Genomic DNA, 19220 nt, shown 5'->3' on the forward strand with positions numbered 1-19220 from the left:
ATATGTGCCGGTGGGGATACTTATCGACCACCTTAAATAATTGTCGTAATCCCCAGTGATGAAGTGGTCATTGCAGATTCTATTCCATCGTGATGGTCCTTTCCATTACGCACGGGTTCTGTTTAAGAACCGCTTCCACGTAAACCTGTGATTGTCGGTTTGTCTAAAGTTCGGAAAAACTGCAGCTTTGATACATCCAAACACGAAACCATATTTTCACCATATTTTACATTTGAAAACTATCTCCAAAAGAATATTCCATCCATACAATTCAATTCAACAGAATAAAATTTCCGCATTTTAAAAATACACGTGTTCCACCTTACAAGTAAAATGTCTAAAAGGCTGCGAATCACGCTTTCATGTTACGCCTGTTAACACGTCACGGAGTCACGTGACTTAGCTCTTGGAGTCGAGAGGCGTTTTGGCAAGCGATGGGAAAAACGCGACTTTTTATTGCGAATATATTAAAAACGGGTCAAATTTTTGAAACTTGTTTTATTGATACTTCATATATATTGTAAAAGGTATACGTAGATACCAAATAATAGTGAATTAAGTTTTCGTTGAGCCTGGACCTTTAAGAGATTTAGAGAATGTGTTTATTAGCATTCCTCACTTCTGTAGAAAGTTAAAGTGTGTATTGTTTAACGACATTGATTTATTAATATCGGCTATTAAATGTCAAACATTTTGTAATTTTGACACATAGTCTTATAAAGGAAACCCGCTACATGTTGCCATTAGTAGCAAGGGATCTTTTATATGCACCATCCTACAGACATAATAACACATATCATGGTCTTTAATATACCAGTCGTGGTGCACTAGCTGGAAAGAGATACTGGTTTCAACGTCTTATTTACTCTGCACAGCATTAAGTATGTGCATGTTAATTTATTGGGAATAGTTAATGATATTTGCACAAAAACTATTACAAATTATATGTTAATTATTATATAGTGATCGTAAAGCGTTTTAGCCATATGTGGGTTTTGTTTTTATGCTCTAGTGTTTTTAGTACAGATGTATGGTACAGAAGTAGGGCTAGTTGATTCATAATTATGGCTACTGAATTTTAAAAAGCACCGAATCCACTGCTAGTGAATTCTAGAAGCCCTGACATGGCTAGCATACATGCAGGTGACGGCGGTGTTTTCCTAGGGAAGGGATACAATATTCAAACAGGAACCTACAATACTACAAAGTACACTAACATGTATTATATACAGGCAATCTTCCTGTAGAAACACCCAACATACCAAGTTATCACATCTCCCCAACTAAATAGAATAAATTCAATATATTTATACATTAAACGCTGTTAGTGTTTTGATAGTGAGGCAGTTTGGGATAGGTGTACGCCCTTCAGTTTCGCGCCTGAACCAGGATACCATAAACCACATTTGTCATATACCCTTTGTCAGAAAGAAGTTGGAACGGGAAATTTCCAACTGGGTCTCTTCCACTAGGTAAGAGGAACATCCTAAGCCATATCGCAGCTCCAACGAGCCTCACCCACTTTCATTATAAGGGGCGGTATGTAGCTCAGTGGTGCGATGGGTTGTAGGATCGACGCTATGGCTATATAGTAAAAAGTAAAGTTTGTTTTATTTAACGACGCCACTAGAGCACATTGATTTTTTATATTATCATCGGCTATTAGACGTCAAACATATGGTCATTCTGACACTATTTTTAGAGGAAACCCGCTGTCGCCACATAGTCTACTCTTTTACGTCAGGCAGCAAGGGATCTTTTAGTTGCGCTTCTCACAGACAGGATAGCACAAACCATGGCCTTTGTTGAACCAGTTATGGATCACTGGTCGGTGCAAGTGGTTTACACCTACCCACTGAGCCTTGCGGAGCACTCACTCAGGGTTTGGAGTCGGTATCTGGATTAAAAATCCCATGCCTCGACTGGATCCGAATCCAGTACCTACCAGCCTGTAGACCGATGACCTAACCACGACGCCACCGAGGCCGGTCTATGGCTATATAGAGAATACTACATGAATGGCCGTTAGATACCATTTATCTTACAACGAGTTGTTTATATAGAGAATACGATATGAGTCGCCGTCAGAAACCATTTATCTTACGAGTTGTTTGTGTAACGATACGACATGAGTGGCCGTCAGAAACCATTTATCTTACAACGAGTTGTTTGTATAGAGAATACTACATGAGTGGCCGTTAGATACTATTTATGTTACAACGAGTTGTTTGTATAGAGAATACTACATAAGTGGCCGTTAGATACCATTTATCTTACGAGTTGTTTGTATAGAGAATACTATTTGAGTGGCCGTTAGATACCATTTATCTTAAACGAGTTGCGAATGTATTATTCTATTTCTTACATATCCACAAAGACCAGTGGGCCCCATTTCACGAAACATCGTAAGTTACGTCTGCTACTAGCAGTTATGCCGGCCGTGCGTTTACACTTGTTTGGCATCAATTTCACGTAGAAAATTACATCATTACGGAAGCTGGAGTATTTTAAAGACAAAATAAAATAAAATATGTGCTCTTCTAACTATATTTGTTAAACTATAATAGTAATAAGAATCGTAGATTTACGTTTACGTGCAAAACGTAACTTACGATGTTTAGTGAAATAGGCTCCAGGTTTTAAGCAAATTTTAACATCTCTTTCGACTAAAAGTTATTTACAGCCCTTTCACTTGTAGCTAACTTATGCGTCGCAGACAAATTATTGTCAGGTTAACTATACGTTACAGTTTAATCGATTTTCGACCGTGTTTTTTTTTCATTGGATGGTACGGCATTGGTGACCTGGTGATCATCTAGGAGCAGCCAGTGGTATGTCTTGAAATTGTTAACAAACGAACATGTGTTAGCAAATATTTGTTATAAAAAATCAACGAATAATGTTCTCACCAACGGGCGTGTAAGAAACGTTTTTTTTTTTTTTTTTTTACCCGTCCCAACCAGTGCCGCACTACTGAAACTTCATAGGTAGTCGTATATGTACTGTCCTGTTTATGGGAATGCGTATATAAAATATCCCTCACTGTTTTATCGGTAGGAGTCAGCTGTGTGACGGCAGCGGGTTTTTCTATCTATTGACCAAATGTCAAAATAATCATATACGTTGGACACCAAATATTTGAAGTTTTAAATGTTTCAAGGTGCCGTTAAATGTCCAACGCCATTAATAACAGCAAAAAAGAAGAAGAAAAACCCCACCATCGAACACTGTCTCAAACGGCTAAACAAAAAAAAGTTTGTGTTGTTTAACGACACCACTGGAGCACATTGATTTATTCATCATCGGCTATTGGATGTCAACCTTTCGGTAATTTTGACATATAGTATTAAAGAAGAAACCCGCTACATTTTTCATTAGTAGCAAGGGATCTTTTATATGCACCATCCCACAAACAGGGTAGCACATACCACGGCCTTTGGTATACCAGTTGTGGTGTACTACCTAGAACGAGAAATAGCCCAATAGTTCAAAGCACGAATGACAAAAAGAAAGAAAGAAATGTTTTATTTAACGACGCATTCAACACATTTTATTTACGGTTATATGACGTCAGACATATGGTTAAGGACCACACAGATTTTGAGAGGAAACCCACTGTCGCCACTACATGGGCTACTCTTCCGATTAGCAGCAAGGGGTCTTTTATTTGCGCTCCCCACAGGCAGGATAGCACAAACCATGGCCTTTGTTGAACTAGTTATGGATCACTGGTCGGTGCAAGTGCTTTACACCTACCCATTGAGCCTTGCGGAGCACTCACTCAGGGTTTGGAGTCGGTATCTGGATTAAAAATCCCATGCCTCGACTGGGATCCGAACCCAGTACCTACCAGCCTGTAGACCGATGGCCTACCACGACGCCACCGAGGCCGGTACGAATGACAAATAATAACATGTCTGTGGTACGAATGGTATAAATTCACCGTTCTAAGACAGATCAGGCCACACGAAAAATTATCATGTCAAACCAGCTACACCACATACAAATTGGTTATCTTTACCAAAATGATGACAAAGTCTGCACAGTGCTAAAACAGGGTATTGTACCAATAAGCATCAGTAATCAGTATCACGCACGCTGTGATTCCGTGAAAGGAAGTCAGGAAAATCAACGGTTTAACGAGTCATTAGATGACTCAGACCTAGATAGAATAACCTTTTTTGTGTGTGCTAGAGTGACAAGGTTTTGTTAAGAACTAAAATACTGTTGACAGCCCGGAAGCTAAGACTAGTATAAAATTACCAGATGTTTGATTCAGCTGATGAGTTGTAAGTAAATCTCAAGGCAAATAAAGAACTTGAACATGACATCCAATAGCCGGTGATTAATAACTCAATATGCTCTAGTGGTGTCGTTAAATAAAAACAAATTTTAACTAAGAATAGTAATCCCCAAACGATGGAGCAGAATGTATACTGAATCTGAACGAAAAAATTGTAATACGTCATCAAGGCCGTATCTCTGCACAATCCAGAGTCAAATGGTTGTTTGGCAAAAATTTAATAGTGGTTCATTCCATGTATCTTTATCTTGTGCCTCGTCTATAGGAGGATAGCCACACCCGAGGAAATCCTTCTTGCACCGCCACAAAGGAGACCCCCACCCCCACACTAGTTTACTAAATCAAAACGGTCATGGGAATAAGTACAGGTATGATTACATGCACTCATGAATCACTTTCAAAACAGTGATGAAAACGCACCACCCAATTTTCAACTGTTATTGCCATCGCATGTGTAAGGTTCCTATAAAAATACACAATAACCCTCTTTGTTTCCTGCCATAATACCTTCAGTTATACAAAATCAGTTTTAGTATTTCTTCTCATATCCCTTTTAAACAACTACCGCATCCCTGTGGTTAAGCGCTCGCTTGATGCGTTTCGGTTTCGGATTGATCCCCGTCGGTAGGCCCATTGGGCTATTTATCGTTCCAGCCAGTGCACTACGACTGGTATGCCAAAGGCCGTGGTATGTGCTATCCTGTCTGTGGTAAAGTACATATAAAAGATCCCTTTCTGCATTAACAAACATGTAGCGGGTTTCATCTGATGACTACGAGTCAGAATTACCAAATGTTTGACATCCAACAGCCGATGATTAATTAATCAATGTACTCTAGTGGTATCGTTAAACAAAAACAAACTTTAACTTTTTTTTAAACAACTACAAATCTGATTGCTGCGTTTATAGGGGACTCCAGTATATTGGTCGATGTAAAAGGGAAGTTAAAGCCATCAGTTTCAATGTTCAGGCTTTTTTAACGCGGAATCTCAAGTGAAAAGGTCAATGTATGGAACTGACATCGCGCCCACAGTAGCTTCCTCTAAGTTTATCCTTTGCTGGGTAAATCAGTGGATGATGATATACAATGTATCTACTGAATGACATTATATGATCATTATGTGATCATATAATAGTGTACAATTAACCTGTTTGTGTTGATATTTATTTCTCTAAGACTTGGAATGATTACTTAGTAAGTCGTATTGATATCCCTGGAATGAATGGATTTTCTGCTAAAAGAATGGTATGCATTATGCAGCATATATATGAAATACATCTACCTAACTACCAAACTACCAACCTATGTACCCATGTACTTATGTACATATGTATGTATGTTTTTATGTATGTATGTATGTATGTATGTATCTTTCTACCTACTACCTATCTAGTGTCCAAAAGAATAACCTATAGTCAATATTATAAAGGTGGTGTAAGTCAAGGTCACGATGATACAGAGAGAGAGAGAGAGAGAGAGAGAGAGAGAGAGAGAGAGAGAGAGAGAGAGAGAGAGAGAGAGAGAGAGAGAGAGAGAGAGAGAGAGAGAGAGAGAGAGAGAGAGAGAGAGAGAGAGAGAGAGAGAGAGAGTTGCACCTGTTTACATTTGCCACACCTGAATTAAATACTGAATGTAACATTTACAAAACCAATGTATGTTCATTCTACATTATATAACAACAACATAAACTCAAACAACCGTGACGATTAAAGCTATATATATATATATATATATACTTACACTGTAAAGTGATATATAAAACACTTCCACCCGGTTGGTCTCTCCAGGAAGTTGTAGATCCGCGCCTGGGCCGAAGTCTTTCCCGCGTACAACTGAGGGTACGTCTTGGTTTCCGCTGACTGCAGTGCCTGCTGCAGACTCTTGCAGTCGACCGAGTGACTTGTCGACGCCGGGTACTCCACCTGCAGTCGGTCCGGCAACAGAGACGGGTAGCCATTTCCTGACACGCTCGATTTGCCCCGCTTAAGAAATCCGCGCAGATCTCCCTTTGGCAAGATGGCTTCCGACACGAAGACATCGGGGCTATTCTTTTCCATGTCACAGAGTGCGGGAGATATCCAGATTTATCGGTTAGTGGTACACACGGGAGCAGGAATTAAGTGTTAGAACCATTAATCACAAGGACTGAAGAATATAAGAACTCCAACAACGTTAATGCTTCCTCGTTTTGATTCTGCTGGCTGTAGTAGGTCGGCATCGTCACATCTGCCAAAGATCTAGTAAAAAAACAAGAACAAAGAGAGAGGAAAAGATCAACTGTCATCAAATGATATATGTAAACTTGCAATAATCATAAACAAAGGGTAGACATGTTGGTTTAACGATTCTGCGGATATTTAATAGAGTTAGTTCGACATTTGGTCGATAGATAGAACGCGAGGAAATCTGCTGACATCACATAGCCTTCTTCTACCGATACAGCAGCAAAAAGAACTTTCATAATATTATGTACTTTCCCCATACGCAGGACAGTACATACCACAGCCTATGATGTATCAGTCCTGCGGGCTCGGTTGGAACGGGGGATAAAACAGAGAACACAGAGGGTGATTAGTCCTGCAAACCTCAAACGAGAGCTCTAAGGTAGGCACTAAGTTCGCATCTCGGTTCCGGCACCCACCCTGATTGAGTTTTTTTAATGACTCAGTGGGGAAGATGTAAGAAGATGTAAGACTTCTACACTCGATTTTCTCTTTTCGTACTTATATCCAATTGAGGTTCAAGCACGCTGTCCTGGACACACACACACCTCGGCTGTTTTGGATTGGCTGTCCAGGACAGCGGGTTAGTCGTTAGTGGTTAGTTAGAGAGAAGTTAGGTACCGGTACTAACAACTAACTCATTAACCCACTCTCCTGAACAGACAGACCAGAAGGCTAAGGCGTGTGCCCAGGACAGCGTGCTTGAACCTTGATTGGAGTTAAGCACGACGATAGCTTTAAAACAACAAACCGAAGAGAGCCTGATGTTTTCGTGTACGCTTCACCACAATATTGTTATCAGAAGAGAGAGCGAGAGCGAGAGAAACAGAGAGAGCAGATGGCATTCAATAGCCGGATCAGCCCGATCACGGATATGAATAATGAAGTGGACAAGATAGCCAACAGGGCTGTTACCATATAATAATGATGTGTGTCTCTACAAGCAATCAAATGTATGCCATAACCGTAAAACGTATTCCCCTGTCGTGGATCGTATGTCAGGCACCACCAGATTGAAAACCTGATTCAAAGTAAACGTTTTTCACTGCTCAGACTAATAAATGAGATTGACGCTTCTCCAGCTAAATGGTGCATTTCACCAAATCAAATCACACGGACAACAATGCCAACACTGCTGTAGTTGAGATGTGGTGGTTTCCTTCCACCAAATCAAATCACACAAACGACAGTTCTACAACTACTGTAGTTAAATCGTGTTTTCCCCACCAGAAAGAAATGTTTTATTTAACGACGCACTAAACACATTTTATTTACGGTTACTGTCTAGACATAGTTGTACGGACTTCCATTTTTGGAAGGGGGCAGGCTGGTTTTGCCTGAATTATACAAAAATGTTCAAATCTGGATACCATTTATTCATATTAGCATTACTGCCAAACAGCTATAATTATAGGGTTGCAAACGAATCACTACGCATTTTGACATGGCTTGCAACGATTTTTATTAGTAGAATGATGGAAATGCATGGTAAAAAGGTCGCAAGATTTTGTCCGAATACCTTTATCAGTTTTTGCCACCCCACCCCTCTGCACCCCTGTCTCTTACGCGTATATGTCTGGATGAAACGATAGCAACGTTACGCCTCCAATAATTATGAAACGGGAGTAGATAAACGTGGGTTCCGGTTCATTGGTTTGGCATGCGTTACTACATTGTCTGGAGGTTTTATAGACACCAGGACAACCAAAACCACACCTGAAGTAGATAATTTATTAAATGGATATTCTTAGCAAGATACTTCAATCTTTAAGGACGTCACACGCATACGATTTGTAAGACGTTGCCATGCCATTAAAAGCTCAAGACCTTCGCTAGAGACACAAGTACCATACTATTTTATTTTTAAGGGCTATTATCTTCGCAAGTCAAAAATTTACTTTTCCGTGACGTTACTCCATAATTACACACTGATCAGTCAACACGGAATAAGGACTAATATACACCTGGTCTGGGTCTGGCTTTGGTTCTGGGTCTTGGTCTGGGTCTGAGTCTGGCTACATTTTGAAAATATCTTAGCTACAATTTCGTAAAACCGTCGTAAGCTATAACATCTTTACGATATCTTCGAAAATCTGGTCTGGCGAGTATGGTACCAGTCGAATGTGACAGAACACAGCGTCTGTGCTGGCATGAAATAGAGACCCGGCAATGACCACTGTGTGGGACCCACACCAGATATTGGTACTGTTGGGGGGGGGGGGGGGGGGGGGGGTCACTTACCATAATCAAGTTCGTACACGTTCATATAACTTTAACATTGCAGAACACAATTATGTATAATAACCCCTTTCTTTCATTAAAAATTTAAATTGCGACTGTACGGCGAATTGTAATACCAGGTTATTTTTACAATTTGAACGACGTTTAAATTTATTACGTATTCAGACTTACCTGTTGGCGTCTTTATTTGCTAAAAGTCTCAAATATCAAGATTTTAAGTTATACAGTTATATAGAACGCTCATAGCTACTATAGTACCAATATCCGGTGTCTACCCATCTTCATAAATCAAGGCTAATATTCGTTCCTCGTATTCAGCCTTGATACATGTAGTCAAGATTACTGATATCCACTACTATTGGAAGAAAATTTGTAATACCGATTATGTCCCTTACACGATGACATCGCTGACCAATCCTTTTTTTTTAACATATCGTGACAAACACGACACGTTTCCACGGACGCTGACGCTGCCATCTTTGTTTACGATAACAAGGGAATCTATAAGGAGCGTTGCGATTCGTTGCAATCAGATCTCATCGCATCCAGTGAAATTTAAGCATTTTGTGGCACGATATTTTGACGACATGTATCAAGGCTGAATACGAGGAACGAATATTAGCCTTGATTTATGAAGATGGTGTCTACCATACACAGTGCAGACGTTTGTCGGCAGACGTCGTTATCTTTAACCATCCGTGCTACAAATGAAAAAAATGTAGCGGGTTTCCTCTCTGACTATATGTCAGAATTACCAAATGTTTGACATCCAGTAGCCGATGATGAATAAATCAATCAGTCTGCTGTAGTGGTGTCGTTATACAAAACCAAATATTTTATTTATCGTCTGGTTCCACATTCTCCAGACACCGACCCAGACCCAGTCTAGGGGTGTTTTGGACCTACGACTATCAATCTCTACACCTACCATAACTCATTTCATGTTTTTGACATAAAGGTTGATCTGTTTCCATATTGTTTTTAATATTATTGTTCAAACATTAGATAAGTCAGCGCCTGTGTCGGATTGTTGCAGCGTGGTCAGCGATACACCAATACACCGAGTCACAATCCGGGAAATCGCAAACCAAGTGTAATAATGGATTTGACGTTTTATTATTACCTGCGAGTCGACATTGCTTTTGCGTCGATGCATCCGGAACTAAAGAAGACGAGGAAATATAGTCAATCGATACAATTCAGATTTTCATTTCCATAACTAACGGAATTAGAGCAACAGATTTTTTTTTTCAATTAATTTTTATCGTGGGAAATATAATCCCGGCTACATCTCGTGTTAATTAAGTCAGCAAGTTAAAACATGTAAATATCTCACAATTTTAAAGGTGCATATACCACCACATGTTTATCCATATACACATTGATTAATCGGCGTCTGTTTCCGTACAGTATATATATATATATATATATATATAGATAGATAGATAGATATATATATATATATATATATATATATATATATATATATATATATATATATATATATATATATATATATATAGATAGATAGATAGATAGATAGATCCGCGTTTGCGTATGATTTGTTTTGTGTGTCCCAGATGGACGTAAAATAAAATAAATAAAGTTTGTTTTGTTTAACGACACCACTCGGCTATTGGATGTCAAACATTTGGTAATTTTGACGTATAGTCTTAGAGAGGAAACCCGCTACATTTTTTCATTAGTAGCAAGGGATCTTTTATATGCACATCCCACAGACAGGATAGCTCATACCACGGCCTTTGATATACCAGTCGTGGTGCACTGGCTGGAACGAGAAATAGCCCAATGGGTACCACTGGGCTACATCCAGCCCTTGACGTAAAAGAAATAACGGACAATCGTTATAAATAATAATTAAATTTGAAATATACCTACAAATAATAACTCTTAACAGTTTAAGTTTTAGTTTGAATTGTATAAATTTTTTTGGTTCTTAAACAAGCCTTGTGTACACGAACATACTTTTGTCAAAAAACCCCAACAACAAACCACCCCCCCCCCCACAAAAAAAAAAAAAAACCAAAAAAAAAAAAAAAAAAAAAAAAAAAAAAAAAAAAATGCTGGGCATGTGGTGAAAATTGTTCCCACTTGTTCACGTTTATATAACTCTGTATACACGATGCAGCTTCTTGGACTTTGTTCACATTTGTTGCAGGCTGTTGACGTTTGTATAGAATTTGCATAATAAACAAAAAATGGTGCAAAAAGGAAAACGGGAGATATATAGATACTGATACGGTAGGTAAACAAATAGTCAGACAGAGAGGGAGAGAGAGAGAGAGAGAGAGAGAGAGAGAGAGAGAGAGAGAGAGAGAGAGAGAGAGAGAGAGAGAGAGAGAGAGAGAGAGAGAGAGAGAGAGAGAGAGAGAGAGAGAGAGAGAGAGAGAGAGAGAGAGAGAGAGAGAGAGAGAGAATACATGCGCGTTCGTTAGATACCATTTATCTTACGGCGTTTGCACTTACACGTTTAACTTATATATAACGGATCATTCAGTTTTTGGTGATATTAATTTCATCGGACAGCGTGGATTTTGCGTCTGCGTCATGACTGTGATAAAGACAAACACAATCTCTTTAAATCAATCATCGTATGATATCACTCGTCTGACATAGTGGTCTCCACATTTTGAAATGTTCGCAGCTGATACAGTTAATGTGGTCTTGTTACAACGCTGTAGTTTTGAGCAAAAACGTTTAAAGTGTGTTTTGTTTAACGACACCACTAGAGCACAATGATTTACTAATCATCGGCTATTGGATGTCAAACATTTGGTAATTCTGACATATAGTCATCAGAGGGAACCCGCTACATTTTTCCTAATGTAGCACCGGCCTCGGTGGCGTCGTGGCAGGCCATCGGTCTACAGGCTGGTAGGTACTGGGTTCGGATCCCAGTCAAGGCATGGGATTTTTAATCCAGATACCGACTCCAAACCCTGAGTGAGTGCTCCGCAAGGCTCAATGGGTAGGTGTAAACCACTTGCACCGACCAGTGATCCATAACTGGTTCAACAAAGGCCATGGTTTGTGCTATCCTGCCTGTGGGAAGCGCAAATAAAAGATCCCTTGCTGCCTGTCGTAAAAAGAGTAGCCTATGTGGCGACAGCGGGTTTCCTCTAAAAACAGTGTCAGAATGACCATATGTTTGACGTCCAATAGCCGATGATAAGATAAAAAATCAATGTGCTCTAGCGGCGTCGTTAAATAAAACAGACTTTACTTTTCCTAATGTAGCAAGAGATCTGTTATTTGCACTTTCCCACAGACAGGAAAGTACATACCACGGCCTTTGACCAGTTGTGGTGTGCTGGTTTGGAACGAGAAAAAACTCAGTCAGTTGAATGGATCCACAGAGCTAGTTCTGAGCAACGTCATTCTCCTATGGAAAGAACTGCAATAAGTTTGATAACATGTATAAAATGTGTAAATAGGTACACGCTGGTGTACTAGAATCTTATTAGTGGTAAAAAGAAAAGACAAAATCCATACTGCGATACTGATATGTCGAGAATTATATAAGTGGCGTGTTCTTATGCGGCACGTCGGTCAACAACTTTTTAATATGAAGGAAGGAAGGAAAGAAAGGAATGTTTTATTTAACGACGCACTCAACACATTTTATTTACGGTTATATGGCGTCAGACATATGGTTACGGACCACACAGATTTTGAGAGGAAACCCGCTGTCGCCACTTCATGGGCTACTCTTTCCGATTAGCAGCAAGGGATCTTTTATTTGCGATTCCCACAGGCAGGATAGCACAAACCATGGCCTTTGTTGAACCAGTTATGGATCACTGGTCGGTGCAAGTGGTTTACACCTACCCATTGAGCTTTGCGGAGCACTCACTTAGGGTTTGGCGTCGGTATCTGGATTAAAAATCCCATGCCTCGACTGGGATCCGAACCCAGTACCTACCAGCCTGTAGACCGATGGCCTAACCACGACGCCACCGATAGATAAGGCAGTTATGTAAATTTGCATTTTTTTTTGCTCAAGTCAGTAAAATGTATTTATTTTTATTTTTAAGACTATCCAGAATTAGAAATCCATTGGTAGCATTTTTCTCAGTCATTTGATCATGGCGGCCATCTTGAAATTCAAAATGGCAATAATTTTGGGATATTTTACATATATTTTGACTCCCAGTTAACATAGAAAACAAATTCTTGTGTTTATTTATATTTTTGGGGGCAATGAACTCGCTGATAACATTTAATTTAGTCATTTGGGCACGACAGCCATCTTGAAATTCAAAATGGCTGCCAATTAAATATTCTTATATATATATATATATATATATATATATATATATATATATATATATATATATATATATATATATATATATATATATATATATTTACTCACAGTTGACCCACAACAACAATTTAGGTATCTGTTTACATTTATGAGCTCAGTGAATGAAGTTGTCAAAACAAAAATTGTTGCCTGACCTAAGCATCCATCTTGAAATTCAAAATGGCCACTCTTTTAGTATATTTTCCCATATATATCAACTCTCGGTTAACATAGAAACATAATATTTTTTTGTCTATATGTAAATTTATGTAGCCATGAATTTATTGGTGACATTTTTATAGTCATCCAATTGTGGCAGCCATCTTGTAATTCAAAATGGCCACCATTTTTTATATATCGTAACTTCCAGTTAAGCCAGAAGCACAATTATTTTTGTCAATGATCAATGAATTAAAGGGTGACATTGTATAACCATCCTCCAGTCATGAAACCACGTTAAAATTCAAAATGGCAGCTATATGGAGATTTAAAAATGGCCACCAATTTTATCATTTGGCAAATACTTTTCCTCCTAGTCCACATACATTTTATATGAAATAATAAAAATATTGCATTACTAATGACTTTCATGTTCTAGATTTTAAACTAATGAAATAGAGGAACAGACCAATTGTAAACTGTAATTCACAATGACACATTAGCAGGGCTATACCCATTTAGAATATGGCTAATTGAATGTTGTTAAGATTAGCCACTTTTTAATAATTTCTAAAGAAATATCCTACATACGTGTATCTGAAAATTGACTAAAACTAATTATTTTGCTATTGTGACCCCTGATTAGGCATCTACTTCGTTTGTAATGGCATGTGTATTGCAGCAACCATCACCGCTTATAGAGTTCTATACATTGCAGGTTGTATTCCTTACATGAAAACTTATTGATACCACAGTTGCATCTGATCAGTTCTATCACAGCCTCAACCACATTGACAAATATATCCTCCTTAATCCAACCATGGGTCTAGATCACTGGATGTAGCATGGAATCCTAAGCTAGGATATTTGCTTGGAGATATGCTCTTTGGGTATACTGTTAATATATATTTGGCAGTGTTTCCACACTTTGGTTTGGTGATGGTGTCTTGAACTTCTATCCTCTCAGAATAGCTGCATCAATTATACAAATGACGCTTGAGCTTAGTACCATGGAGTATTGACCTCTTTGTATAATTCATCAGTAATTCCAAGCTGGCTAAGAGCTTCAGATATAGCCAGTGGAGCTTTCTCGAATACATTCAATAACATTTGTTTGCATACACCACCAATTTGTCCTGTTGTGTCACATCCAGTTACTACATGCAATCCTGGTAATGTTGCTTTTCTTTCTGAACCCAGTTCATCATCAATTAGTTGCATGTTGATCTGGTTGCGACTTACGTCTGTGCCGATAATTAGTGGGATCAGTGTGTGTGATCTTCTCAGGATAAGAACTAAGTCTGTGTCTGGTGCAGAAATTCACTTCTAATCTGACATATATGTTGTCAGTGAACAGAAGCATTTCCTGCATGCTTTGATTCACTATTAGATGGTTACATGGGTGTAAGATTTATTTTTGAACACAATAATATTTTTGAAAGATATTTCCACAAACCAGGCTACAAATTTTCGAAGCTATCTGAGTGCTACGATATCGAAAACTACTGCAGGCCATGATGTGACAATGACACATGATTCCCCATACTCATGAAGTAATCGGGCCAGGCAATGAGGTGGATTTCCACATCAAAGACACAGACTGTTGGAGTTTTATCACCATTACCATTGTAAGTCACAACCAGATCAACCTGCAAACATTGTATAATGAACAGTATCCAGAGATAGACTCGGATTACCAGATGGTCATGCTGTAACTGAATATGACACAACAGGACATTTGGTGATGGTGGACATCAATAAAGAGAATTCAATGTATTCACAAAAGCTCCATATATAAGTAACACCAAAGTCAGGTTGGAATCGGTAATAACCATACAAAGAGGTCAGTGAAACAATGTGAAGATTTTACTGCATGAAGCCAAGCACAAGGGTCATGATGCAGCTACTCTAAGATGAAAAGTTCAAGAAACCATCAACAAACCAAAGTGTGGAAACACTGCCACCTACCTCTGGGGTAAGAAAACAGCATACCCAATACAAAGAGCATATCTCCAAGCACATTTCTGAGCTCAAGATACCATGCTACATCTGGACATTCTTGATCCATGCAAACTTGGTTGGGTCAAGGGGGTTGGTATATTTGTAACTGCTGTTGGAGGTGCAAGCTGCACCAGAATCTGTGGTAGAACTGATCAAATGCAATTGTGGTGTCAGTAAGTGTTCAGATAGATCTACTATAATTTAGTGTAAGCAACACAACATTCAATGTACAGAGTGTTGCACACATGAAACTGATGATGACTGCTGCAATGTGCATACTATTATAGATGAAGTAGATGCCTAATATGCTATTATGTTTATGTATTACAATTTACAGTTGGTATGTTCCTTTATTTCATTGGTTTGCCATTAGTATTGCAATATTATAATTATTTGACTTAAAAATGTACTAATAAACACAAAAGTTGCATTTTTATGTAGACTAGGAGAAAAAGTATTTGCCAAATGATTACCTTGGTGGCCATTTTGAATTTCCATATGGCTGCCATTTTGAAGTTTAAGATGTTTGCCATAATTGGATGACTATAAATCTAAAGAAGTTGATTCATTGACCACTGAAATATACATCTAGACAACAAAATTGTGCTTATCCATTAACCATGAGTTGAGATATAAGACAAATGTATTAAAATGGCGGCCATATTGAATTTCAAGATTGTTTTCATGATTCATTAACTATATAAATGAAAACCACCCAATGCATGGAATACAGAATTGGACATGGACAAAAAATTATGCTTCCACGTCAACCGGGAGTTGAAATATTTGAAAAATATATATTAAAGTGGTAGCCATTTTGAATTTCAAGACGGCTGCCAAGATCAGACAACAATTTTCCTTTTTACAAAATAATCATCTGAGCTCATAGATGTAAACTGACACCAAAATTATTTTTCTGTCTTTAATGGGAGTAAAGATAGAAAGAAAAAATATAATGGAATGACGTCCATTTTGATTTTCATGTAAGATGAATAATAATAATAAAAATTAATTCACTAACATAACATGTTTACATAGACCCTAAAAATATGTGTCTATGTTAAATGGGAATGGAAATATATAAAGAAAATATATGAAAATGACGGCCATTTTGAATTTCAAGATGACTGACATGATAGTGGTCAGAAAAAATGCTACCAATGGATTTCTAGTTCAGGTAGGTCATGGGAACATATGACCAAAATTTTATTAACTTGAGCAAAAAAAAAAAAAGCAACCTTCAAAAACATGAACATAACTCCCTAGACTACGAGGCCGGTATGAAGGAAGGAAGAAGGAAATAGTTTATTTAACGACGCATTCAACACATTTTATTTACGGTTATATGGCGTCGGACATATGGTAAAGGACCAATCAAATATTGAGGGAAGAAACCTGCTATTGCCACTTCATGGGCTACTCTTTTCGATTAGCAGCAAAGGATTTTTTATATGCACCATCACATAGCCAGGATGGCACACACCACGAACTTTGATGTATCAGTCGTGGTGCCCTGGCTGTGGCGCTTTTAAATATGAAGCCCAGAGGTACATATTACATTATATATCGCTACTTAGAGTGATGATGGCCTGTACTTACTCTGTCTAAAAATATATCCATCCATCCGCCTATTAATCCAACCTTTTATCCAACCACCCACTCATCCATAGATCCATCGAAAAATTCCTTCTGTCCATCCATCCATCTATCCTTCCATCCATCCATCCATCTATCCTTCCATCCATCCGTCCAATGTTCCATCTTTCCTTCCATCCTTCCATCCATCCGTCCATCCACCCATCCATCCATCCATTCATCCATCCATCCATCCATCCATCCATCCATCCATCCATCCATCCATCCATCCATCCATCCGTCCATTCGTCCGTCCATCTATCTATCCATCCATCCATCCATCCATCCGTCCATTCGTCCGTCCATCTATCTATCCATCCATCCATCCATCGATCCAGTATGTGTCATGCATGATTAGGAACTGGGTTGACACAAACATACTGAATTTAACGGCAGAAATTTCAGTTTAATTTGTGTTAAACAAAAAATCTGTTTTTAAGCTTTACAAAAATGTTATTTTATATTTATTTTGAATTTCTAATCTAGATTTTTTTTTTTACAATAATCAACATGTCGAGTTTCGATATAGTTTCATTTGAAAGGGGGGGGGGGCGGGGGGAGGTCTAATGCTGTATTTTTCTGAATGTAGCAATTCAATACGGAGCAATTTACAATTTGTCGCTTTCTATTAAACTGATTTGCGTTGCAGTCTGTTTTCATACATGGTCAGGAACTAGTTTGGCACCCAATAAGTGACTGACAGACTGAGTGACTGGTTGAGCGACTGGAAGACTGACCGAGACAAAGAACCAACTAACGAACGGGTAATGATATCGCAGCTTTTTAGAGGCTTCGGCCGGGATTTTCAATCTAAATTAAAAACACAGGGTTATCACATAAAACACACACTATCGATCGCTTCTACGTGTTTTATAAATACAGAGCATTGAGCACTGTCGCCGTTGTCCGATATAGCGCTGGCTATTGTTATGTCCATTAGTACCGGTCTCTTTATTGTCCAAAAGTCATGGAAAAACACCAGTTCCGTTTTACCGTCTCTAGGGTTTTTACACTGATTTTATTGGTAATGATGGTGAAAAAAAAATACTTCCTGGTTAAAAGAGTTTGTTTTGTTTAACGACACCACTAGAGCACATTGATTTATTAATCATCGGCTATTGGATGTCAAACATATGGTCATGTTGACACAGTCATAGAGAGAAAACCCGTTACATTTTTCCATTAGTAGCAAGGGATCTTTTATATGCATCATCCCACAGACAGGATAACATATACCACGGCCTTTGATATACCAGTCGTGATGCACTGGCTGTGACGATAAATAGCCCAATGGGCCCACCGACAGGGATCGATCCCAGACCGACCGCGCATCAAGCGAGCGCTTTACCACTGGGCTACGTCCCGCCCTTGGTCAAAAGAAAAACATCCACCATTTGAAACATGCATCCATTCATTTATTCATTTATGGTTATTTTCGTGATTTTATACACAATTAAAGTTCAAACACGCTGTCCTGGGCATACACATCAGTTATGTGGACTGTCTGTTAGGAACAGTGGGTTAGTAGTTAGTGAGAGAAAAGTCGGCGTAGTGGCTTTACACGTACCCACAGAGTCATTAAGGTCGCTCTGGGTAGATTCCGGTACCGAGAGGCGAACCGAGTACCTACCAGTATTAAGTTCGATGACGTAACTGTGTAACACTAAGGCATATTTTTTACTATTAGAACCGTTTTTGATAACTGAAATCATACTTTACTTAGATTGTATTGTTTATATTATGCATTTCCGTACATTCAATGTGTATTTTGGTCATCCTGGTATTTTTAATATCACAAAATGCATTATATTTAACGACGCCACTAGAGCACATTGATTTTTTTATCTTATCATCGGCTATTGGACGTCAAACATATGGTCATTCTGACACTGTTTTTTTTTTTAGAAGAAACCCGCTGTCGCCACATAGGCTACTCTTTTACGACAGGCAGCAAGGGATCTTTTAGTTGCACTCCCCACAGGCAGGATAGCACAAACCATGGCCTTTGTTGAACCAGTTATGGATCACTGGTCGGTGCAAGTGGTTTACACCTACCCATTGAGCCTTGCGGAGCACTCACTCGGGGTTTGGAGTCGGTATCTGGATTAAAATTCCCATGCCTCGACTGGGATCCGAGCCCAGTACCTACCAGCCTGTAGACCGATGGCCTAACCACGACGCCACCGAGGCCGGTATATTTTTGAAAACGCACGTGCGGCCGAGAAGTAACAGCTATGGAGTCGAGTGTTAGTCTATTTTTAGAGGGCATTTCACTATTTCAAAGTCACAGACTCGTGTTTCTCTCAATTGGAACTTTATCCAAATGTGTT

At 38.8% G+C, this 19220-nt stretch overlaps 1 protein-coding gene across 1 annotated transcript in view; it reads right to left on the bottom strand.

Annotated features, from left to right (window-relative positions):
- LOC121380025 (potassium voltage-gated channel subfamily KQT member 1-like) overlaps positions 1 to 19220 on the bottom strand; it is a 107411-nt gene that overhangs the window by 72415 nt on the left and 15776 nt on the right. The window contains exon 2 of the mRNA XM_041508745.1: positions 6046 to 6542. Coding sequence (XP_041364679.1) covers positions 6046 to 6362 — 317 coding nt within the window. The 5' untranslated portion in view covers positions 6363 to 6542. The remainder of the gene's footprint in view (positions 1 to 6045; positions 6543 to 19220) is intronic.

Source organism: Gigantopelta aegis, chromosome 8, assembly GCF_016097555.1.
Source record: "Gigantopelta aegis isolate Gae_Host chromosome 8, Gae_host_genome, whole genome shotgun sequence".
NCBI lineage: Eukaryota > Metazoa > Mollusca > Gastropoda > Neomphalida > Peltospiridae > Gigantopelta > Gigantopelta aegis.